Here is a 25,105-nt window from a genome sequence, read left to right as displayed (position 1 = left end):
CTTACTTCCAAAGACTTCTCCCGTGACGAAGACAAGAAATTGAATGTGAGGATATGCCGATGTACCCGGATTATATACTTCTTATTGCCAATGAACCATAGCTAAAAGCACAGCAGGGCGTGTAGTACCAAGTTATATTTTGCTGATGCAAAGACTCGACCGACTATGGGAGGCAAAAAAGCTTCTTGAATAAAATACATGAAAACAAAAGTTGGTTCTGATAATATTGAATCTTAGACATAAGTAATTAAATTAGATTTAAGTGGAATGATGGGGTTAGGGCAGCAGTTCTCAAAAAGTTTGTACATAGCCACATCAGCAAATTTCCTCCTAATTTCCTTTAATTTTTGATCCTATTTTGTTACCAACATTTAGTAATATAAGTCGACTTTCGTAAGATATATACAGGATAATTGTTATAATTAAGAAAATATAGGTGCTTGAGAACCTTATTGGCTTACTAAAATCTCAATTCATCAAATAAATCTTGGTAACAAAAAAGGATAAAAAAACAAATTTAACCTTTTCCTTAATTTTTGTACAAACTTTTTGAGAACTGCTGACGGACATCAGACTAAGAATAAGATAAAGAGTTTTTCAACACACCAACGGGTAAAGGCTTACTTTGCTATTCGATAACAGATAGCAAAATTGCATTTTATCCACAAGAGTGCAAAGTAATTTCATCCAAAATTTTAACTTGATGTCTTGAGCTGGCTGGTAGAAATGACCTATAAATGATGATTTTGAATTATAAATATTGAACAAATTGATAGATTTGATGTAGTTTGACGTTTTATAGTCAGTATTTTGTTAGTGTTGGTGTGGTGAAAAATTTTGTGTTTCACTCGGGGGCAAAGTTTGTTTATACTTCGTGCCTTGAAACCCTCGCGACGCTCAAGATTCCACTTCTCGAACCACTCGCTACGCTCGCGGTTCAATATTGGAATCTTTCGCTTACTCGGGCATCAATATTGGCACGTGCGGTTAAACAACAACTTTGCCCCCTTGTAAAACAAATATGAAATAACTATTTCATCATAGGTACCCACTGAAAGTTGCATTTTATCCACAAGAGTGCAAAAAATATCATACTGATTTTAACCTGATGTCCCAAGCTTACCGCGGTATAAAGGCCGCAGCAGAATAAGGGAAGAAAAAATGCCCTTTAATGATTAGAAGCTGGTTTTTTTTTTCTATAGTTACTCACACTTAGTAGTACGATTGTGCAAAGTTCTGTTAAAAAATTCCCAGTGGTTCAGCCGGCAGAAAAAAAAACCAAATTCATGAAATATGACTTTTCTCTAAAATTATTTAACTCTATCATACAATCTTTTTTTCATTTTGGTTAACTAAATAGTACTTATAACCTGAAAGAAAATTGAGTCTCCAACTATAATATTTCTGCAAAAAGTACGTAAGTCAACATTTCAAAAATTTTTTTTTTAGTTTCTGAAGGAGCGACCACTCTGTGATACTTCTAAAAAAGCCTTATTTAATGATATGTCAGTCATATAAAGTTTAACAGTTAAAATCGAAAAGCAACAGTGTCAAAATTAAAAAAGAATGTTGGTTGGATTTTGTTATATTTTATTGTTATACCGTTCTAACACCGTCAAATAACTTAAACTTCTGAAATCTGTAAACGCCAATCTTCATAAATTTGAAATATATGGAATGTCTCCTTAGACCGTTTTCGGCGTACCAGCACGGGATCTGGTAGCTGCCCTCACTGACCCGCTATCAAAATATACCCTAGATATCTTTTTAAAGCCAATATGGTCGAAAATTTGTTTTATTTTTACACATTCACACAAAATATATTTTTAAGTTATTTAGCGGTGTTAGAACGGTATAACAATAAAATGTAACAAAATCCAAACAATATTATTTTTTTAATTTTGACACTGTTGCTTTTCGATTTTAACTGTCAAACTTATATGACTGACAGATCATTAAATAAGGCTTTTTTAGAAGTATCACTTAGAGTGGTCACTCTTTCAGAAACAAAAAAAAAAAAATTTTTGAAATGTTGACTTACGTACTTTTTGCAGAAAAAAATTATAGTTGGAGACTCAATTTTATTCCAGGTTATAAGTACCATTTAGTTAACCAAAATGAAAAAAAGATTGTATGATAAAGTTAAATAATTTTAGAGAAAAGTCATATTTCATGAATTTGGTTTTTTTTTCTGCCGGCTGAACCACTGAGAATTTTTCAACAAAACTTTGCACAATCGTACTACTAAGTGTAAGTAACTATAGAAAAAAAAACCAGCTCATAATCATAAAGGGCATTTTTTGTTCCCTTATCCTGCTACGGCCTTTGACATTACAATGATGATTTTGAATCATGTTTAATAACTTGATGTACTTGATATAGTATGATGTTTTTTTATCAAACTAAATCAAGTTCTCGTGTTAGTGTTAATGAAAATGTTCTGTTTCACTCGGTTTGTTCAAATGTATTTAAACTTCGTGCCTCGAAACCCTCGCAGCGCTCAACATAAATTATAAAGCTCGCGGTTCAATATTGGAATCTTTCGCTTGATTCGATATGAATATTGGTACATGCGGTTAAACAAGAACTTTGCCCCCTTTAAATATTAAATATGTCCTGCTCTTCAGCAACCCACATTGCATTTTTGACTTTTTAATGGTGTAAATAAGGATAAAGAATAAAACTGGTACTGATTTGTATTTGATCGAAAATGTAATTTGTAACAGGCAAAAATGTCTGCGAGCTGCGAACGATAATATTAATCTTAGAGTAACTTTAAAACTAGAAAACCCAAATTAAATTGGGGTTACTGTAGAGGTCGTTATCATCAACCCTTATCGGATTCCAACATAAATTCTATATTCCTTAGCAAAGGACACGCTGAATTATTTTGTACTCATGTTTTTATTCCCAAATAAGTTTAATCCTAGTTGCAAGGAGACAATAATTGTCTCCATGTCATGTCAATAAGGCCAATCACGGCATTGTTTTATAGATTGGGTTCCGTTTTGGAAAAAAGAGAGGAACGGAACCCCAAAAATGGAGGTTAGATTATTGTCTTAAATAATGTGATAAGTGATAAAAAATATAATGAATTATTATTCCATAATTATTTATTAGTAGCTATTAGTGCATAAATAATAGAACAATTGATAATATTAGTAATTTTCACAGAATGCGGCACCTGACAAAAGAAAAAGTTAAATGGGCAATTTGGTAACTCTTGAAACATGTTTCAGGCCGTGACCGAGAAAATTGCCTCGAGGCGGAAATCAATATGAAATTACTGCCAAATTATTGCGAGAAAAGGAAACAATATTACAACAACCAAATGTAACTTTCGGGCAGCAACTTTGTAATTTTTCACGTTGACTCGATAGACCCATCAAAAAGTTTTGTAAAAAAGACGTTAACTTTAACTTGAATTTATAACCACTTTTTCACATTCTTTTTTTCGAAACCTTTCTCTGATTTTCAATCGGCTAAGTAAGTAAGTCATGCAAATATAAAATTATATTGAAATAAGAGAAAAATCTTACTCGACCAAAGTCATTTTTCCTGTCAATCATTTTGGAAAATGTAAATATTAAATTGTAAATATTATAATCGTACTAAATAGTAAAATGTATAAGAATGCACGCGTTCGAGAATTTTTCTAATATAGCCCTACCTGTGAATGATTGTGGTTCCTGGTGAATATTTGTCTTGTTAATGCTCCGTTTTGGGAACTTCATCAGCCATGCTGGCGAGAACCAGGTTCTTGTCGGTGCCAGTCGGCTTCTTGGGTTCCAGGGCCGCCCTCATTTCCAAGGCGCGAGTGTCCGTCTCCAATGACTGGTTTTTGTCAGCTAGGTCCATCGCAATTTTGATGGAAGTTGCCTCGAGAGCGTTGTAAGTTGCCCTAGACATACAAGATTATAGTTAGTACTTAATATGTTCAATTGTTCACGTAGATTTGGTACTTACATTTACCTATTCGGAAACGACGAAGTAACTTTCAACTCATCACGTCGCATCGATGTCAAAAAGGATAAAGTAAAGATTATAACACAGATCAAAGTAAAATCTCTGAAATCCTGTACCGTACTTCGTACAAAACCGTACTTCAATTTTTCCGATTGGTTTTGGACAAGAACGGAAAAATATTGAGACAAAACAGAAACTCGTTTAACCTAACTTCCTTTCGCCATAAACTCATATTAAAATAGATCATTGGGTCTTCAGAGGTTTTTCCATGCTATAAAATGATCCCAATCCTTAATAAACTGTGATTTTTTGAAGGAATATTTTTTTTATGACGTGGAACTACGATAAAGTGGTAAAATTGTACTGCGACTTCCGAGGGTGGCTGAGCCTACCGTGCATGATAAGAATAATTTATTAGGCATCACATTAGAACCCCACAAGCGAGAAAAAAATTAGGCTCATTGTGTCACGGTTCCTTACTCAGTTGAGAGTACCTACTATAGAAGTATTCGTTGTAAACGATCGTTATTCTTTCAAGAAGTATTTTGATATGTAGGTAGGAAATATCTATGTATACAGGATTTGTTTATTTAAACAAGAACAAACGGGAAGTCGATACAGATAATCGGTAGGTGTCTGACTTTATTTATGGTATAATAGGGAACTTGAATGTTCTTAAAATAAAATATTTTATATCATGCACGAAATAATTAATCAGATAATTATAAAAATATTTTTAAATCGAATTTCTATTTAATAAGTCAGGTAGAAATATATAAAGTAACTGAATATTTACATAATTATATAAGAAACTAAGCCTAAACTTAAAAGCTAGCTAATGTCTAAAATAGGCCCTTGAGGCATTGTACCAAGGATACTGGCGACATTTCCTCGCTGTATCGCAATGCTGACAGTAACTGAATTGACCGTGACGTCACTCGCAATTCGATTTCATATTAATTCCATATTAGCAAGTCGTTCAAATTCGTTTCGACAGTTCTTAAAAAGAAGCTGATTTGTCTAGGAGGCAAGTAGATTGACATGGAATTATAAAAATGGTTGGATGGAAGTAAATTCTTAGTAGCAGTGGAGCCAAAACATACAAGGAAACGTGAGAATCAGCTGATTACGATCACCTATTTATTGGTAGTGCGAGCTTCTAAATAAGCACGTAATAAACGTATAAACAGTCCCCACTCTAACTAAAACCGGTCAGATATACCCGCCTTAATCTATCTTTATATTTGGAACTCAATTAAAGGATCCTTATTTATCTGTCTTCATTTAAGGGCATTTTCGTGAGAACAATCACCAAAAATATTTTTTCTAAGGTAGGTAAATTTAATGTTTTTCCTACTCAGAATCACGAGCCCTTTCGATCCAGGACAAAAAACAAGAGACAAAAAAAATGGTCCCAATTTTTTTATTACTTTGCATACTTTCCACTTTGTAACCGCTGTACAAAGTGTTTGAAAAATGGTTTACCTAGTAGGATCGAAAGGGCTCGTGATTCTGAGTAGGAAAAACATTAAAATTTACCTACTTATTTAAAAAAAAGAAGTTTTCAAAACTTTTTTCGCGAAAATGCCCTTAATACTGTATTCTTCGGAACTCAATGTTGTTGACTGTATATATATATATATATATATATATATGCAGAGAGTTGTAGTTATACACTACACAAATAAACTAACCTAACCTAACCTTACCTTAAAGAATACTATCTTTCCCTTCCTTAAATTTTATGAATGACACTGTTGTTTGTTTCTTTATTAATATAAACCTTTTTATGTATGTATTTATGTGCGTATGTTTATTGTTATACTTATTTATGTATGTCTATTTGCATTGAGTGTTTTGTGTTTTTTGGTTGTATTTAAATTCTACTTCTTATGTTTCTTAGAGCCACCTACCATATATTCTGATTATATTAACTCCAGTACCCAAAGGTTGTCTGGAAGAGATGGCTCTTAAGCGAAAAGACCGTCTGTTGTTACCTCTGTTTAAATTGTTTTTGTTTCTTGTGCATTACTTGTAAACTATGTGAGGTGTCCAATAAAGAGGTATTGTACTGTATTGTAAATAAACGTTTTCATGGACATTGTAGCTTGGTGGCACATTTGTGGCTTTCAAAGTTGCACTCCACAATGATACTACACACCCGGAATGTGATACTTCGCAGCCAATACATAATGCATAGATAACGTAACATAAAATCAATATTTCATAGTATGTTTCACAAAAAAAACACTGGAAACCTGTCTGGAAATTTCACAGCACAAGATAATCCTATCCTGTCACCGATGTGCGGAGCAGAGAGAAGTGACCCGCTGCATAGAAATTTGTTTGCAAGAGGTTTTTTATATTTATTCTATACCTATACGCTTTCTGCCGATCGTTAGTTGTGCCAATTTCAAACAAAAGGTACTACATTTTCGCTTAACCTTTTAACAGCTTTGAAGTTTTCACTAAGCTGTGCTCGTGTTGCTGCCGCTGGTAAGAAGACTTATCTTAATAATTATCACAATAACATGTCGCCGAAATGAACGACATTGTTTGACTTTAATATCGGTTTACGGCAGTTAAACGGTTAAGCATATGGATGGTTTAACAGATAATTCGTATAAACATACTACTTAGCTCATTCAGTAAGTACATGGCAATGGTACCTTTTAGTTTAAAACGTCACATTTGAGTGCAAATCTTGTTATAGTTCATCCGTTAGCTCTGGACCTAGTTAATGCGTGAAATCGATAGGCAACGATGTTCCACTACGACCGATAATGAGGAACTGGTGCTTATCGTTGGCTGTTGGTCGTTGGTTGTTATTGGAAAACGGGGTATTTACAAGCTGTGTTCAAGCTTCAGTGTAATAGCTTTTATGTCAATCTATTTTACGTTTAAAAGCAGTAAGCATTCTTACTTTTGTTTACTTGATTCGTATGTTTATTTATATTTTAAATAGTACCAAAGAGGATCGAGTATTATAAAGTGTTACTGTCGAAGTAAAATGTGTAATCACAGTGCATAGACTTCTCTTGACACAGGCTTAAAACTTTTGAACCTCAGTTTTGACAATTTGGCCCATATTCTTGGCTTGATAATTATGTGTTAAAATGTTAAATATTAATATTAGCGCCATCTAGCTAACCGCACCCCGAAGGTGTAATGCCATCTAGGCCACTGTACCCTTTTCTGTATGGTACTCAGGTACGTTTTTTACTTAGACTTTATCTGTGTATACGGAGTTATATATGTCTTTGATAGTACCAATGATTTAATAATGCTGCTACATGCATCAATCTTTATTAGATTACCAGGGTAAAGTAGCTATTTTTTGACTAGTTCTAACTTCTAACAGCCCCGCCGGTGCAAACTTATTTTATGTCTAACTTTGATGATAAGTATAATGACGTAAATATTTAACCCGTGCACTGGCGGGGCTTTCATCGTTTGAAAATCTTACTTGTTTTTTTAGCTTGGTCTATCTCAAACAGATTTTAGAATCAAAGTTTTCAAAATAACGCAACAAAGCTGAAAACTGCAATCGATTTTCGAATATTTTTGAAAAACACTAAATAGGTTAGTTACAAATAATTATCTTTGTATCAGATATATTAATCTAAACTGTCAACGTCTGTCAACTGTGTGCGTTGTTCGCTGAAAGTTAGTATTTAGCGAGCAAGCCGCACACGGTTCGGTTCGCTAGTAATATTTGGAAATTCAACTCACTTGCCACAGTCGAGTTTTTCCTGCAACTGCCTGATGGTTTCTCTCAGATTGCGCACTTCTTCCTTCAAGCCGATATCGGCCTCGTCCGCAGCCAGCTCGGCGCCTGGCCGGTACCCTCGAGTCTCCAGGCGGGTCTCGGCGACTTTCAACGCGTTCACCTTGTCGGTGAACTGCTCTCCCATTACTTTCAGTTCAGTGGCTAGTTTGTCCATGTTTTCTTCCATCTGAAAGATATGTAAACTTTTCTTTATTACTACATGACAAGGTTTGCGTATGGTAATAAATTAGCCCTTCCAGCGGCAGGCCGCCGCGCCGCGTTGTGGCCGATTCTATGAAATGCTAAATTGAATAATCATTTAATAAAATTTGAATTCTACGTGATGTGTGGTAGTTTGAAGCAATAAAATAAATTACTACAAAAAGTTTCAGCTCGCAAGCAAACAAAATGGTTCATTGTTTAGTTACGAAAAAGTTTTAAAATTTTCGTTAGGCGTTTTACTACTTATTTATAGGAGGAGGAGTCCCTACGAGTATGTCGTCGACAATGGGCATTTCATATCATAATAAAGATATGACTGGATATTTAATTTTAATATTTAATAATTGACAGCTTGACAAAAAATAACATGAGGCACAACCTGCACAACATGGTTATGCACTTGTATTTTCTATTAAAATGTACAGGCAAGATGTGAATTAGATCGAAAATAGCACTGGATCTGATCCGTCAGTGTTAAGCAAGGTTTTTGGATTAGATAATGTTACTACGATATTAACACTGACAAATCAGATCCATATGTAGTCCAAAAACTACTGCATAAGTAGGTAACATGTTGAATTATCTGACCGACCAAAATATGAGACGTCTAGCAAATGATATTGCTAACAAAACATGCGTGAAATAACAAGATTATACAGAGTGGGGCCTGTGACAAAAGCAAAACATTAAACTGTAGGCTATTCTCCTTATACTGATCAACATTTGTTCAGCGACTTTTAAAAATAACTTGTATTTTGATTTTTATCACCCTTGAAAGTTTTTTCTAAGAGGTAATGTATTGCGAATTCTGTTAAGTCTAAAGTGTGACAGACAACGTCAATGACAACAATAATGGCGTACATTGAAGCTAATATTTATTTTGTATGAAAAATTGAAAATTTAAAGACTTCATAATTTTTAAAAGTCACTGAACAAATGTTGGTCAGTTTAAGGAGTATAGCCTACAGTTTAATTTTTTGCTTTTGTTACAGGCCCCACCCTGTATATGTATAACGCATTTGATTATCAAAGCCTAACCTCATATTTGATTATTCTATCATACATTATTAAGATGTATAAGAAAACAGGAAAACGTCTGTGTTATTGACCGCCACAATTTGGGGATAGAGGGATATACGTATAAGTCGTATTAATCATATTATCAATTTATTGTTAGTGGCTAAGAAATAACAGAGTTCTGAAATAACAAACATAGGTACAACCAAATTGAAAACATCCTCTCCGAATGTCGATGAAAAGTAGTCGAAGTACAAACATTTGTAGCATATGGTTAAATAGCGATTTACATAGTTTCTTCAGAACTGATACAGAAAATGAAAATGCGATTCCTATCGTTATGAGATATTTAAATATATCTGACGCCGCCGCCGTGCACGGAGTCTAGACGCCGCGACCACTAATGACTGATGATGGGTCTCCATACGACTCGAAACATGTCGTCTTTTAAATATGTCCCACGAAAATATAACATCTGTTATATATCTACTGAAAATGTTACCTTTAGTTTCTGCCAGTCTAGTTCATTCCTAGCTCTTTGGGTATCATAAATACGCCTACGCATCATGTAATTGGTTGCGTCGGTTTGAGCCTTCAGGAGGTTCCTTGCGCGACCTCTAGCTACAAATAGCGACTCTCGAAGGCTTAGAGTTTCTTGGAGTTCATCAATCGCCATTTTTTTAGTGGCTTCGCAATGGTCTAACCATTGGTCGTAGGTTATCATTCTGAAATAAATATGAAAGTATAAATAATGCCACTAGAACATTACCTGACTCTATAAGTATCATGATTCAAATCAAATCCAATATAAAGGGTCTTCCAACCTGTGATCAAATAAATAAAACTATTAAACTGCGTCCGACAATAGCTTAAGTACTGGCAAATAATCCCAGAATGCTTTTACAAGTCACTTGACCGAGAAAGACCCGATTGTTATAAAGTCACCGTTCTTCCCGAGGTTGAACTCGGAGTTCTCAAGGATAACAAATGGGACGAACCCGACCGAATCATGCACGTGACGGTCATAAATTTAAAAATGGAATTGCAGGTAGCGGATAAACCAGGATATAAACACTAGGAACAGCTACTGTTTGTACGTAGGTACAAACCTCTTTGGAGTTTTTAGTGAATCCGTCTTATACGTAATGTTAGCGCAATCTTTATCCAGGCCAAGCATGTCCTTGTCAATTTGGAGAGCTTCGTTCTTATCATTTAGGTCCAACTGGAGCTTAAACTTTACGACCTCTAGTTTGTTAATTTTCTCCCAAGCTGACTGACAGCGATCGATCAGCATCTTTTTATTGCTCTCTGTTACACACAGTTCCTGTGGATGGTGATATGTTGAATTAATAAATTCATACATGTATTTTGAAATCTCTAAGTACAAAGTACCTACTACAAAGTTTCGCGTGAAAGGTAAACTTTACAGTTCGGCCAACATAAACCAATAACATCAGCAAGTTTCCTGGAATCTACCATGTATTAGATCAGTGGTCAGCTAACTTAAGAGAAGAAGAGTCAATTCTTGTAGAAATTTGTAGTTTAGGTTTATGGTTTAGATGTAGGGACCTCAAGGAGCTTATTATCTCTTGTCTGTGAGTGACTGAAAGGGTCGCAATTGTTTCTCGACCCTGACCTAGACTAAATTTCTCCGTAAAATGAGAAAAATCCAGGCTCTCGTAATACTTTTTCGAAGTTTTCTATTTAGAACAGACACACGCAGGTGTTATCCATACTAATATTATAAATGGGAAAGTGTGTGTGTCTGTTTGTTTGTCCGTCCTTCACGGCAAAACGGAGAGACAAATTGGCATGATTTTTTAAGTGGAGATAGTCGAAAGGATGGAGAGTGACATAGGATACTATTTGTCTCTTTCTAATGCGAGCGAAGACGCGGGCGAAAGCTAGTAATGTTTATATTTATTGATTTAAATCATAGAAGAGATTTAAATTGTTGAAGTTTTATTTAAAAATAATTATTGGTACTACGTCGATTATAGGGATATTTGCCATAAATATGCGATTTTGCAGTTGTCATATGGTCAAATATAATAATAATATCTATAGTACCTTCTTTAATTCAGTGTCGGCAAGATCATACGTCAACTCTGTGCTCCTTCTCCCGTCCCTGTTAGAAAGACACTCAGAGCAAACTAAAAGAGGCAAGTTCAACTGTTCCAACTCTCTTTCTGTGGATGCCTTTTCCTCTTTCAAGGCGTTCATCTCTCTGTCTATACGATCTAGAAGTTCTTGAAGAGTCGACCGCCATTGATCTATTTCATATACCCTGGAAAAAGTAAATAAAATGTAAAATTTTTGTTTGCGGATTTTTCTCGATCTGAAATTGTCTTCATGTTGTAAAGAAAATGTAACCAAATGGATAGCCTAAATACATAAAAAGAAATAAAAATAAATATTATAGGACATTCTTACACAGATTGACTGAGGCCCACGGTAAGCTCAAGAAGGCTTGTGTTGTGGGTACTCAGACAACGATATATTTAATATATAAATAAATAGAAAACATCAAACAAAAGTCACGAAATGTTATAATATTTTGTTTTCCTCATTACATCTTACTAACATCAAATAAGAGGTGCTACACCACAGTGAATTCAACGAACAAAATTGAATTTGTCGACTTTAATATTTTAATTCTTGTGACGTACAATATTTCATTTTCGTTCACGAAAGAACTCGGAGCATGAAAAGCCTGTGATATTCAAGCGGTTAACCCGACTTGAAGGGCATCGTTTGAGAATGTAAGTTATGCAAATTGTCTACTGTATGGACATTCAATATTTAAAAACGGATTACCTACTTGATATCAACCCTAGAACGACCCTCTTTCACTATTGGTCAGTGTGAGCGAGACGCAATAAGATTAATGTCACATACTTAGGTACCATATTACCAGAGATCGGAAAAATTTGCGTCATTGCTCGCAATAATGTGGACATGTCTCCAAAATTAATCAAATAATTAATCATTTAATTTATTTCTTACTTGACATATAATTTGATTCCTAGTCAATAAATACAAAAGTTTTATTAAAGAAAATAATCAGTATTTATCGAGTTAGCATTATGCTGAGTCGGGACCATTTCGTGGTAACTTGTATGTTTTAATTTCTTTTATTTGCTGTTTCTGTTTTTTTTTTTTGTAATTTTTATTGTAATTATCATGAAAAAATAATTGATTGATTGATTATTTTTTCCAAGTTTTCAGCAGTCAGTCTATTTCTTTTTACATCAAAAACATACTTAAGTGCTGAAAAACTCCGCTCGCAATCCACTGATGTTAATGGGGCAAACTTAAGTAGTTTTATAGGAATATTCCAGTATAATTCAGAGTTTATTTTCTGTTCTAAGTTGTGGGCGATAACCTCAAAACCGGGATTTCTGTCAAGGACGGCTTTCATTTTAGTTTTGCAAACGGTTACCTATTTCTCCGGGTATACTGTCCAGATTATTTAATATATTTCTTATTTCTCTAAGAACAAATTAAATTACTTTCATAGAAAATATTTTAACTTGTTATTTTAAGTAGTACAGTAAGTAGTAGTTATTTAATGTTTATATTTCTTATTTTACTTAAAGTGTATTCGACAGTATTTGAAGAAGACCGTAAATTCTCTATTACAACCAAAATGGATTTGAAATGTTGTGAAATGAACTGTAAATTGTCGACAACATCATCAACTTTTGTATTTATTGACTATTAGGAATCAAATTATATGTCAAGTAAGAAATTAATTAAATGAATAATTATTTGATAAATTTTGGAGACATGTCCACATTATTGCGAGAAATGACGCAAATTTTTCCGATCTCTGCATATTACTAACGTTTGAATACGCCTCCTAGCACATCTATTTTATAACCAACACGCAAAAAGAGTACAAAAATTGTCAAAGGTTAGGCAAATCCTACTAATATTATAAATGGGAAAGTGTGTGTCTGTTTGTTTGTCCGTCTTTCACGGCAAAACGGAGCGACGAATTGACGTGATTTTTTATGTGGAGATAATTAAAGGGATGGAGAGTGACATAGGCTACTTCTTGTCTCTTTCTAACATCCAGTTTATTACCTAAAATAGGGGATTGACGTTTGTATTGGAGTATTCCGCAATTTTAGCGAATTTAACGCGAGCGAAGTCGCGGGCAAAAGCTAGTTGTATATATATTTGTATAGTGTTATACACTGCATTTGTTTAGGTAAAACTGTTGTGACGGTTACCTGGCTCTAAGACGATTGTTGTTATGGTAGCTGTCCCAATCAGTCTTGATCTTGGTCTCATTCCTAAGCTGGTGGGCACTATGACGAAAGTCGAAAGCATCTGCTCTTCGGGTATCTGCTGTTACCTGTAGGGCAGTTAAACGTGTATTTATTTCTTAAACTGTAAGTACATTTTTGCCGGGGAAGGGAAATCATCCTCCATGCGTTATCCCGGCATTTGCCACGGCTCATGGGAGCCTGGGGTCCGCTTTGACAACTAATACCAAGATTTGGCGTAGGCACTAGTTTTTACGAAAGCGACTGCCATCTGACTTTCCAACTCGAAGGGTAAATCAGACCTTATCGAAATTAGTCTGGTTTTCTCACGATGTTTTCCTTCACCGAAAAGCGACTGGCAAATATCAAATGACATTTCGTACATAAATTCCGAAAAAACTCATTGGTACGAGCCGGGGTTCGAACCCACGACCTCTGGAACGAAAGTCGCACGTATTTACCGCTAGGCTACCAGCGCTTTTGGGTAGGGAAATAAATTATTTAATTACAGTACATATAGTACTTGCTACATTTCCGCAAAATAACATACAAACATAGTTTAAAGGACCATATGTACTATAAAACGTTATACGATACAAGTGCCAAGAGGTAAGTCGAAACAAGCGCCAATAAATTAAAACACGACTAGCGGAAGTGAAATCGACACTAGTTGCAATATTATGATGTAAAATAGCGTGTAACGTGTAACCAGGGGCGGCTCACTCCGCGATCCTTTCGCTGCGCTACAAGTACATGCCGGCGGCCGCGAGTTCGCGGCCCATTCAGTGGCGACGACCTTCGCGCGGCGCAATAGAATTCAATGTCGTCTGCACGCGTGCGGTCCGCTTGTTAATGTAGGTAAAAATTTAGAATGGCGGCGTTTTGTGAACATCAAAGGAGTGAGCCTTCTGTATTTGTACTATTATATATTCTGTGGTGTAACCAAATAATCTCTGTATTCTGAACCTACAGTACATTTCTGGGCAACAAAGCTTATGCCTGATTCTGCAAATGGAATTTTTAATACAAATTTCGTTTTGTAAGTCAGTGGTAGAGTGAGCTACTTTTATTTGTGATATTCCCTTTTGTCCGTACAAATCCCGGGTGGTAACAAATGAAGTAGTGCAGTATTTTGCAGTAGCAATATACGATGATTTTCTCTCATTTTTTAATCGCCATATCGAGATATCCTAATGAAATATTATTCTCGAGATATCTTAATGAAATATTATATTTACCCTAACGAAATATTATTCTGAAACCTTTCAAGTAGGTACTTGAAACCTTTCAAGTAGGTACTTGAAAGGTAGGTACTTGAAAGGTTTCAGAATAATAATACAAAGTACCCGACCCTTGCCACCGTGACCAAATGGCAGAGCGGTTTAGGCATCCGTCCGGTAAACGGTGAACGCAATCCAGCTCCGGACACATTTTTTCTTTGTAAATGACATTTATTTCAGTATCATGGTATACCTATTAGTCATACTTGTTATGGAGAATTTTTGACCAAAAGCTGCACTTTTAGATGGAAGCAAGCTGCTTTGCATGGTGATAGTAAACATCATAGTAAACAATTTTTTCCTAGGATATCGAAATTTCATCCCTTAGGAAGCCGAGCGCAGTGAGGTGTTTTATGAAAATGAAAAAAATTCTATCTTTTTATTATATCGTCCGATTTTGACAAATCGTATCTCAAATGAAAGATATTGATTAGTGCAACTTAAAAAAAAATTAAAAAATAAAAATTGTTCAGAAAAAGTAACAAAAAAATTGAAAAATGTAAATTTACGTATCGCATTAAACAACTTCAAAGAATGAATGACAAAATGTAGAATATCGATATACGAGTTTTTTATATCAAAGACAGATAAATTCATAATTGAAAACTAAAAACTGCATCGAAATCGGATCAGTAGTTTTTAAGGTACAAGTTGCCAAAGTTGGAAAAGTTTAGTTTATATGATCACTTTGCAATTCTTTTGCCAGAAAGTCAGAAATAATCTATTTTTCTTAGACATAAAAGTACACAGTGACAGTACACATCAAAATAAAAGTTTTTTTCTCGAGGATGTCATAATTTAAGCCCTTAGAAGGACGAGCGTAGTGAGGACTATTAAAAACTGTTAAAAAAAATTCCATTATTTTTGTGCTTTGTCCGATTTTGACAAAAAATGTGTCAATTGAAAGGTAATCGAAAAAAAAAATTAAAAAAAAAATTGCTAAAAACGTGTAAGAAAAAATTAAAAAAACCTCAAATTTTTGTATCACGCTGAATAACTGCTAAGAACGACAGATAAGATATACAATGTCGATACATGAGTTTTTAAAATCAAAGACAAATAAATTCATAATTATAAACTGAAAACCGAATCGAAATCGGATCAGTAGTTTTTAAGATACAAGTTGCCAAAGTTGGCTTAGTTTGTTTATATGGTCGCTTTTAAATTATTCAGCCAAAAAGTCAGAAATAATATATTTTTCTTACAGCTAAGAGTATGCATTGATAGAAGACATCATAATAAATGATTTTCGCTGAGGATATAAACGTTTTTAGCAATTTTTTTTTAATTTTTTTTTTTTATTACATTAAACAATACCTTTCAATTGACACATTTTTTGTCAAAATCGGACAAAGCACAAAAATAATAGAATTTTTTTTAATAGTTTTTTCCCCTCACTAGCTCGGAAACACGTGTTTTGTCCTTTAATACCAGCGGGTAAAAACGCATTTTATCCACTAGTGAGTAAAGTAATTTGACCTTGAATAAAGTCAAATTAACTGCTTTAAAATTGATAAAAGTAGGTGAATCTAGTAATAAAGAAGATTTACCATCTGTGAAACTACTGGAAGCAGTGATAAACGCATTTTTTGCGTTGTAGTTTCCTCGCTGTAGTGAGGGGAAAAGTTTTGTGTTACACTCGGGTGCAAATGTATTTTTCCCCTCACTAGCTCGGAAACACGTGTCTTGTCCTTTAATACCAGCGGGTAAAAACGCATTTTATCCACTAGTGGGTAAAGTAATTTGACCTTGAATAAAGTCAAATTAACTGCTTTAAAATTGATAAAAGTAGGTGAATCTAGTAATAAAGATGATTTACCACCTGTGGAACTACTGGAAGCAGTGATAAACGCATTTTTTGCGTTGTAGTTTCCTCGCTGTAGTGAGGGGAAAAGTTTTGTGTTACACTCGGGTGCAAATGTATTTTACTTCTCGTGTGTTAAAAAACTCGCAAGTTCAGGATTCTATTCTCGAACCACTCGCTTTGCTCGTGGTTCAACTATAGAATCCTTTTACTTGCTCGTTTTTCAATTCCACACTCGGCGTTAAAATACAACTTTGCCCCCTTGTATAACAAATAACTATTAATAGTCCTCACTACGCTCGTCCTTCTAAGGGCTTAAATTATGATATCCTCGAGAAAAAAACTTTTATTTTGATGTGTACTGTCACTGTGTACTTTTATGTCTAAGAAAAATAGATTATTTCTGACTTTCTGGCAAAGGAATTGCAAAGTGATCATATAAACTAAACTTTTCCAACTTTGGCAACATGTACCTTAAAAACTACTGATCCGATTTCGATGCGGTTTTCAGTTTTCAATTATGAATTTATCTGTCTCTGATATAAAAAAACTCGTATATCGATATTCTACATTTTGTCATTCATTCTTTGAAGTTGTTTAATGCGATACGTAAATTTACATTTTTCAATTTTTTTGTTACTTTTTCTGAACAATTTTTTTTTTTAATTTTTTTTTAAGTTGCACTAATCAATATCTTTCATTCGAGATACGATTTGTCAAAATCGGACCATATGATAAAAATATAGAATTTTTTTCATTTTTATAAAACACCTCGCTGCGCTCGGCTTCCTAAGGGATGAAATTTCGATATCCTCGGAAAAAATCGTTTACTATGATGTCTACTATCACCATGCAAAAGCGGCTTGCTTCCATCTAAAAGTGCAGCTTTTTTTTCATAACTAGTATGACTATATACCGTGATTACCTTTTTATTTATACTTGGCACGCTCTAAATATTTCGACGCAGTCATTACCTATATTAAATTGTTTAGATATAATTTATTTTACAATTTTCTAAAAGCCAATAGACTAAGTTGTCTTATGCTAAAAACTGCTTGTCAATAGCAAGTTAAACTTTAATTAACTAAATGCGATGTACCCATCTTTAAAGTTTGATATAAGATAAAAGTGAAATTCGTTTTTTAAGCCCATAGGTAAATAATTACCTACATATTTGCCTTTACTTCTATTAAACAGTTTTCATATATTATTATATAGAAGGGAAATGACCAGATGCACCGGTTGACGGTAAGTGATTAGCGCAGCCAATGAACACCTGCAATACCAGATGACCTGAAATGCGTTGCGGCTGGGAGAATACCTTATGCTCTTAAAAGGTTTGAGAGTGATGTCTAAAAGCTTTCAATAGAAACACGCGTCTTTCTTAAGACGCTACAGGAGCGAAAATGCTAAAATGGAAAGGAGCCGCCCTTTCAATTTGGGAATTCTAATTTAATATACTAGTGTTATTAACTAGATTTATCGAAAAAAAAAATTGTCCGTTAAGTACAACTCAGTTAAAAGATATTGCGAAAAAATCTTTAAAATCGAGGTTCCGCTCTCGACTGTTTCCTCCTTCAAAACTTAGTCAATCGTAACGAAATTTGAGAATCTGAATAACAATAAAATAATCTGTGTCGGACCGTTTAGTTTTTTTGGCTGATTCTCACCAATTTTGAATACCACACCTTCTTTTACGCCATAATCAATTAACACCGTTTTTGGAAATTAACACAATTTTTGATGAGCTCTCTGGCATCTTTAAAAATAAGAATATCAAAAAATCAAAACGGTCTGACACAGATAAAAACTATTATAATCTGTGTTGAAAAAATCATTGCCCTTTCTTCAAAAACCAGGGAGGAAATAGCCGAGAGCGTTTGTATGGAGAATTGACCCCTCCTGTATCGTCTTAAATTTCTATATTAATTAAAAAATTGCGGTTAGACACGTTAGATCCAAATTGCAATCTCTTTTTGAGCCTATTCAGCTTGGTTTTGGCACGAAAGGTGGGTGCGAGGCAGCCGTCCATGCCCTTCGGACCTACCTTTCACTAGACGACTGTGAAATTTTAGTCAAAATTGATGTTAAAAATGCATTCAATTCAGTTAGTAGAGACACTTTGCTGACAGAAGTCAAAGATAAAATTCCAGAACTATACAATTACCTTTTCTATTGCTATTCAGAGTCATCCAAATTAATGTATAAGACACACGAAATTTCATCTGAAGTTGGCTGTCAGCAAGGTGACCCTCTCGGCCCAGCTATTTTCAGTTTGGCGATAAATCCAATAATTAAAAACTTAAAATCAAAATTCAATGTTTGGTATTTAGATGACGGTACCCTAGGAGGCGACGTGAATACTGTACTTTCTGATTTGTCTTACATAAAAAGCAGTTTCGAACTTATTGGTCTAGAGCTGAATTTCAGCAAATGTGAACTTTTTATTCAAAAGCCTTCTTATACGTTCACTGATTTTAAACCAAAATTTGACGTTCTGGCCCCCAATATCAAAATAGTAGACAATTTAAGTATTCCCTTAGCCTCCTGGGTTCTCCCGTATTTGAAGAATCTTTTCCCGGTTACGTTTCTAATTCCATATCTAAATTCAAAAGTCACACTGATCGGTTACTCGAAATTAGCCCTCATTATGCTCTCGTAATTCTTAAATTCTGTCTTTTTGTCCCTAAATTTACATATGTGCTCCGTTGCTGTCCTTTCTGGAAACATCAAAATTTACTGTCACCCATAGATGATTTAATCAAAATTAGTTTAGAGACAATCCTAAATATTCATTTGAGTGAGGCCTCCTGGTCTCAAGCATCCCTTCCTATTCGGTTTGGTGGTTTAGGTATTCGCAAAATTACCAGTATCGCTTCCCCAGCCTTTTTGGCATCTACTCATGGCGCGTCAAATCTCATAGGAAATATCTTAAGGGCTTTGCCCACAAACTATGAGATTGCGGGTTTTGAGGATGCCAGAAATGCTTTCAAAATTGCCTGCCCAGGCAAAAACTTTCCAGACAATCCAAAATCACAAAGGAGTTGGGATAATATTTATTGTGATTTAGCTTACAATACTCTTCTAAACAACTTCACAGGTCCAGAACACGCGAGGCTTTTGGCGGTCGGAGCCCGGGAAGCCGGTTACTGGCTACATGCCCATCCCTCACCAAACACTGGTACTTTCTTGGATCCAACCTCCCTTAGACTGGCGATCGGTCTGCGACTTGGGGTTTCGGTGTGTACGCCACACATATGCTCTTGTGGCACGGACGTGGACCGACTGGGACACCATGGATTATCTTGTCAAAAAAGTGCAGGCCGTTTTTCGAGACATGCGTCGCTTAATGACATTATCCGTCGGTCCCTTGCAACCATCAATGTGCCTGCTCTCCTTGAGCCGACTGGCATAATCAGAGATGATGGCAAGAGGCCTGATGGAGTGTCCTTGGTCCCTTGGAGTATGGGACGAATGTTAGTGTGGGATGCTACCTGCGTAGACACATTGGCACCGTCTCACCTCCAACGGACCAAGATAAAAGCGGCGCAGCGGCAGAAAGTGCCGAAATTTTGAAACGTAATAAATACAAAAGTCTTGGCAAAGAATACCTTTTTGTACCCTTTGGTGTAGAAACTCTAGGTCCATGGGGCCCCAGCGCGAACAAGTTGTTCACAGAAATCGCGAAGCGTCTGGTTGAGGTAACTGGTGACCGAAGAGCTGGCGACTTCCTCGCACAACGTATCAGCATTGCGATACAGCGAGGAAATGTCGCCAGTATCCTTGGTACAATGCCTCAAGGGCCTATTTTAGACATTAGCTAGCTTTTAAGTTTAGTCTTAGTTTCTTATATAATTATGTAAATATGTTCATGTAAATAAAGAGAATTATTATTTTGTACCATTTGTTAACATAACCTACTATTTATAAATTTAAAATGGATGCTTCGTCTGAAGACAGATATCATACACTTCAAAACTGTCAATTTAGCATCTAAGCCATATAGATACTCAATGTCACGGGGGCTTTTCGATTCCTGTTTGCAAGGCAATTTCACTGACATGGTCTGGGACAAGCAAAACTTTTCTAATTTGAAGCCGAAATCAGGACGACCTCAAAACGTTTGGGACGACGGCGGCCTATCGAGCGAGACAATGATTTATCATTTCACAAACATGCCAGGGGCTATATAAAGTTTCATGTTTCGTTCAGGTTTTATGACGATCGTAGTAACTTTAAATATGAGCGAATTAAATAATAATAAACAACGACGACCATTTAAGCACTCTTCGACATTTTATAGAAATGTGGGAAAGTTAAGAAAAGTACAGAACGATAATACAAATAGATAAGCACTTTATAGTTACTTAATGTAAGGTGGATGTACCACTGCTCGACAGGTTAAGGGAAAATATTTATGTGTTTCGTGATATTACGATAATTTACCCATCTATACAAAACATATCCATCTTTTTTGGGAGATGTGACCTTTAACTTTGTTAAATGCAATTAGTTTCATACAGTGATAATATAAAAAAATCTCAAAATTAAATAAAACGTAAGTCAATACGCTTGTCCGAATAACTGACAGGTGCTTTTGCTGGCAGTCCTAATAGATGACATCTAAGTATGATTCAGGAAAAACAGTAAAAAACACTTGTTTTGGGTTAAAATTTACTACAAAATTAAATAATTTAATAAAAAAAAAACGTATTCTGTTGATAACATTTACTTTTTACGTGTTACATTTATGTAATAAAATAGAACAAGTCGGCTCCGCATTTTGAGCAAAATAAATTATGTAATGAACTAAAATAGGGATTCCCCCAAAATAAAAATTGTATTCCACAGGTTCTGCAATACTTTGCCGGCTCCTATGGCCTTTTCTAAGTCTTCTTGAGAATATCTCTTCCACTGACCTTTATCAGGCGGCATTTCTGAAAATATACCCAAAGTTTTGTGAAAAATGACATGTCAAGCACTACCCAAAGAAATTATACAGATTTCACTACATTTAACGAGAAAACATATCAATAAAACCGTAAAAGATATACAAAAAACTGTCTATGTGCATGTAATTTGTTTTTTTCAGTAAAGTTAATGTGACTTACAGAAAAATATGCTGATAATATGAAACTGTAAACGTTTCGTTTTGGCTACTTTAATCGTGATATCCTGAAAAAACGGCTCGACAAACACTGGGACTTGGAAAATAACGTAACAGTCCCAATAAATGTCAGCCGTGTCGAGTTTTAGACTTGCGACGGTTTTCAGTCCTAATAAATGACACGCTTGTTTATCACAGTAACAATGAACGAAATCGACATTTAATTACTTAAATATCTTCCCGCACATTCTAGCACCAACACAATTATAGAATATGTTCACAACTTACCGTGAAAGTATTTTAAATAAGTCAGCAAATACGAGCAAAGCTTAACCAAATCGCTAACAAAATTGAGAGATTGATTGCTCATGACAATGTCATCACATATATTATTCATTAATTGAAAAAAGTTTCTATATTTTATAATATGGCGTATGAAATGTGAAGGCTACAAACATTTCTCATCTAATAAATCTAATTGCGATGAATGTAACGGTAATCTTATCTTATTAATCGCTATTTAAACCATGGGTGACGAGTACTAGTACCGCGTCGAGCACTAGTACATCCACCTTAATAAAAGTAGGTATCAAATGAAATAGAGTATTTACTGTGATATTAATAGATGTCTTGTGAAGTGCATACTAGAGTAAACTCCTATACATAATGTAGTTAGTATTATTCTAACCTTCATTATTTTTAGGCAGAAATGGCACAGAAGTTCAGATCGCTGAAATTAATGTTGATAGTAATATTAATGAAAATCGACGTATATTATATTGTTATGAATGCTGGTAGCTACTTGTGACGCAGTTTGACATAAATGTATTGGGTTCTTCTGTTGCGCAATAATAGTTTTTTTCAGTACAGATGCTGCTTTTTTTAACGCAGTAGTGCGAGCAATGATTCATTTCTTGTCTGGTCGAAACTCTTAGCTTAGATTTAGGTACTGAAAATCGTCGTACGATACACGTGCGAAAAGGACATTCGCAATTCGTGTCGATTTAAAATACCCCCTTCGTTCGTGCATTAATTTATCGCTACTCGTATCGATTTTCCTCTTTTCCGCACTTGCATCTACAAGTGTTTTGTTTGGGTTACAAAAAAAACAAATTATTTACTCTACTACGTTTTATTTATCTCTCTTTATCATTACAAATTTGTGGACACTTATCTCTACAAAAATCTTGACAAAAGAAGTTCAGATCGCTGAAATTAATGTTGATAGTAATAATAATGACGACTACTTCAACAAGTGTCAATTGTAAAATGCCGCAAAATACTAGTTGCTCTATAGAAGACCATAATAATATGGTCCCCGATCCTTTACAACCCAGCAGCTCGGTACGCATATTACATTTTTTTTTAATCTTCTTCAGTGAGGATAACTGAGTACGACGGCATATTTAATTGTTTATAAAGTTTGAGGATACCTGGAAAAAATAATACAAGAAGCCATTTTGTAAATCCAATAAAGATACGCTACGACCATTTTGCACCGTTTGTTGACCGTTTGGTGACCGTTTGACGACTGTTTTTTACATCGAATATTACCCAGTCTTAATCCATATTTTAACAACTTTATTGGTTTTCTAGGCATTATTTTTATTATTTCAGTATAGTATATGCACCGAAGCACTAAAACTTCACCAATAAATTTAGTTATGTACACAAACACCGAGTAGTCAATAATATTATTGCTGGTTAAACTGAGGTAAATTGATGGCGCGTTGATAAATTTAGACTTATTTTATGAAATCACTCGAGCAATTTAATTGGCCATGATAATTAGCCCACATTATATTACAAATGCAAACAATATTTATCTTTAACAAATTCTTACGCCATTACATTCTAATGTCAAATGTTTTTATTTCTTTTTTACTTTGACGTCTCTGACAGTCGCCATTTGAAAAGAATGAAATGAACGAATGATTTTGGGAATGTAGTCGCCAAACGGTAACAATGTGTGCACGCGTAGTGCACACTTCTGTCACTTCTGTGACCATTTGTGCCTGTTACCAATCGTCCCCATTTGGGTCGCCTCGACTAAACGTCGACCGTACTGCGACTAAGCATTGAGACCCGAAGACCTGTGTGTACACAAAATAGGACGATTTGCGTAGGAACGACGACCGATTATGGTTATATGGGAACATATAGGTTAGCAGACAGAGAAGTGCCTACATGTATTGTATAGTGCAAGGATAGAATCCAACTGAAAATTTTGCCGAGTAAAGGTGCGACCACACCGCTGCTTAAAAAACGGTGACGGTACGGAATCGCAGTGACGCATCGTATTCGTACCGTTTTTACCGCATGCTCCACAGACCGCTGCTCAAAATACGCAGACGGTAGGGAATGGCAGTGACGCATCGTATCCGTACCAATTTTACCGCATGCTCCCCACACCGCTGCTTAAAAAACGGCAACGGTACGGAAACGCATGACGTGTCCCATACGAAAGTCACTGCGTTTCCGTACCGGCTGCGTATATTGAGCAGCGGTGTGGAGAGCATGCGGTAAAAACGGTACGGATACGATGCGTCACTGCGATTCCGTACCGCCTGCGTATTTTGAGCAGCGGTCTGTGGAGCATGCGGTAAAAACGGTACGGATACGATGCGTCACTGCGATTCCGTACCGTCACCGTTTTTTAAGCAGCGGTGTGGTCGCACCTTAACACCTACGTCAAAAAAATAATGAAAAAACTAATACTAAAGAGTTTTCGCTAAAAAGCTATAAAACGATTATATTTCTAAAAAACAATTTTATTTTAGTTTATATGTCTTTTGTTATTAAAACTTTAGTCTCTCTCTGTACTCAAGTTTTTAAGGCTACACTTTTTTCTACAAGCAACAAATACCTACTCTTTAAGGAAATTTGTATAAAAACACGATATCGCGTGGGAACTTTTATTTCCTCATAAACGATCGAGGCATCATAAAAATATGCTCCTAATTTTTAAATAAACAAATTCAAAGGAAAATGCCTTTACCTTTAACCCGTAGAGACGGGCATCCCAATCAGGTAAGCTTAAATGAGGTAATGGTTTCTCGAAAGTCACGACGGACTGCATTGTTTAATTATTATTTGAATTTACAAAAAAGTAAATATATACAAACAGACGTAAATGCGAAAATTTCCTGTCAACGTATATTTGAAGTTTGGTAACAGTCATTTTTTAAATACTTTTTTTGTTGCGGCCAGTGCACGGCCAGTGCAGTCTTATCGGGCAAAAAGTTTATCACCTACCTAACGGCCTAGCCACGACAATGGTCTAAGGCGTCTTGCGGCAGCGGCAAGCGGTAAGTCACAAAAACAAAAACGCAGCGCGCGCCAGGCATGCCACGACCTTGCCGCTGTTCGAAATCGCGCGCGGGTTTTTACGGGCCTACCCGCGGGAGCGGCGCGCGGGGCGGCGCGCGACTCAAACAACTGTAGCGCGCCGCGCGGGCGGTGCCACGACATTACAGCGGCGCGACCGGCCTAGGCGGCTAGATGGGGCTAGCGATTCCGCGCGAAACAAAACATTTTGTTTTTATTATGAGCGTCTTGAACCCGAAACCTTTATTTAATGAAAATTGAATTGTACTTTCGCGTATTGTAGTATGTAATAATGTTTTAAAACATATTTTTGTATAGTATTTACTCGATTAATTTATG

The 25,105-nt window shown here is 35.4% G+C and overlaps 1 protein-coding gene across 3 annotated transcripts; it reads right to left on the bottom strand.

The window, feature by feature from the left end:
- On the bottom strand, positions 1-24,566 carry LOC125240882 (tektin-B1-like). 3 transcript variants are annotated; one of them, XM_048149034.1, is made up of 8 exons: positions 24,438-24,566; positions 13,213-13,337; positions 11,045-11,261; positions 10,084-10,298; positions 9,477-9,699; positions 7,699-7,922; positions 3,671-3,901; positions 1-101 (listed from the first exon to the last, which is right to left on the bottom strand). In XM_048149034.1, the coding sequence occupies exons 1-7, from the start codon at positions 24,516-24,518 to the stop codon at positions 3,709-3,711; spliced, it is 1,278 nt and encodes a 425-aa protein (XP_048004991.1). In that variant the 5' UTR covers positions 24,519-24,566; the 3' UTR covers positions 1-101; positions 3,671-3,708. The 3 variants fall into 3 exon arrangements, with proteins under 3 accessions (XP_048004991.1, XP_048005007.1, XP_048004999.1); XM_048149050.1 differs by lacking the exon at positions 1-101 and adding an exon at positions 706-731; XM_048149042.1 differs by lacking the exon at positions 1-101 and adding an exon at positions 3,096-3,184.
- Between the last annotated feature and the right edge of the window lie 539 nt (positions 24,567-25,105).

Source organism: Leguminivora glycinivorella, chromosome 2, assembly GCF_023078275.1.
Source record: "Leguminivora glycinivorella isolate SPB_JAAS2020 chromosome 2, LegGlyc_1.1, whole genome shotgun sequence".
In the NCBI taxonomy this organism is placed as follows: domain Eukaryota; kingdom Metazoa; phylum Arthropoda; class Insecta; order Lepidoptera; family Tortricidae; genus Leguminivora; species Leguminivora glycinivorella.
Note: the sequence above shows the minus strand (reverse complement) of the source record. Positions and strands in the feature narration are given on the sequence as shown.

Coding starts and splice junctions, on each gene's coding strand:
- LOC125240882 (XM_048149034.1), bottom strand. CDS start 24,518: ATGCAGTCCGTCGTGACTTTCGAGAAACCATTACCTCATTTAAGCTTA. Junction 11,262..13,212: donor AACAATCGTCTTAGAGCCAG/GTAACCGTCACA, acceptor TACTTTTTCCAG/GGTATATGAAATAGATCAAT. Junction 9,700..10,083: donor TCACTAAAAACTCCAAAGAG/GTTTGTACCTAC, acceptor TATTTATTTCAG/AATGATAACCTACGACCAAT.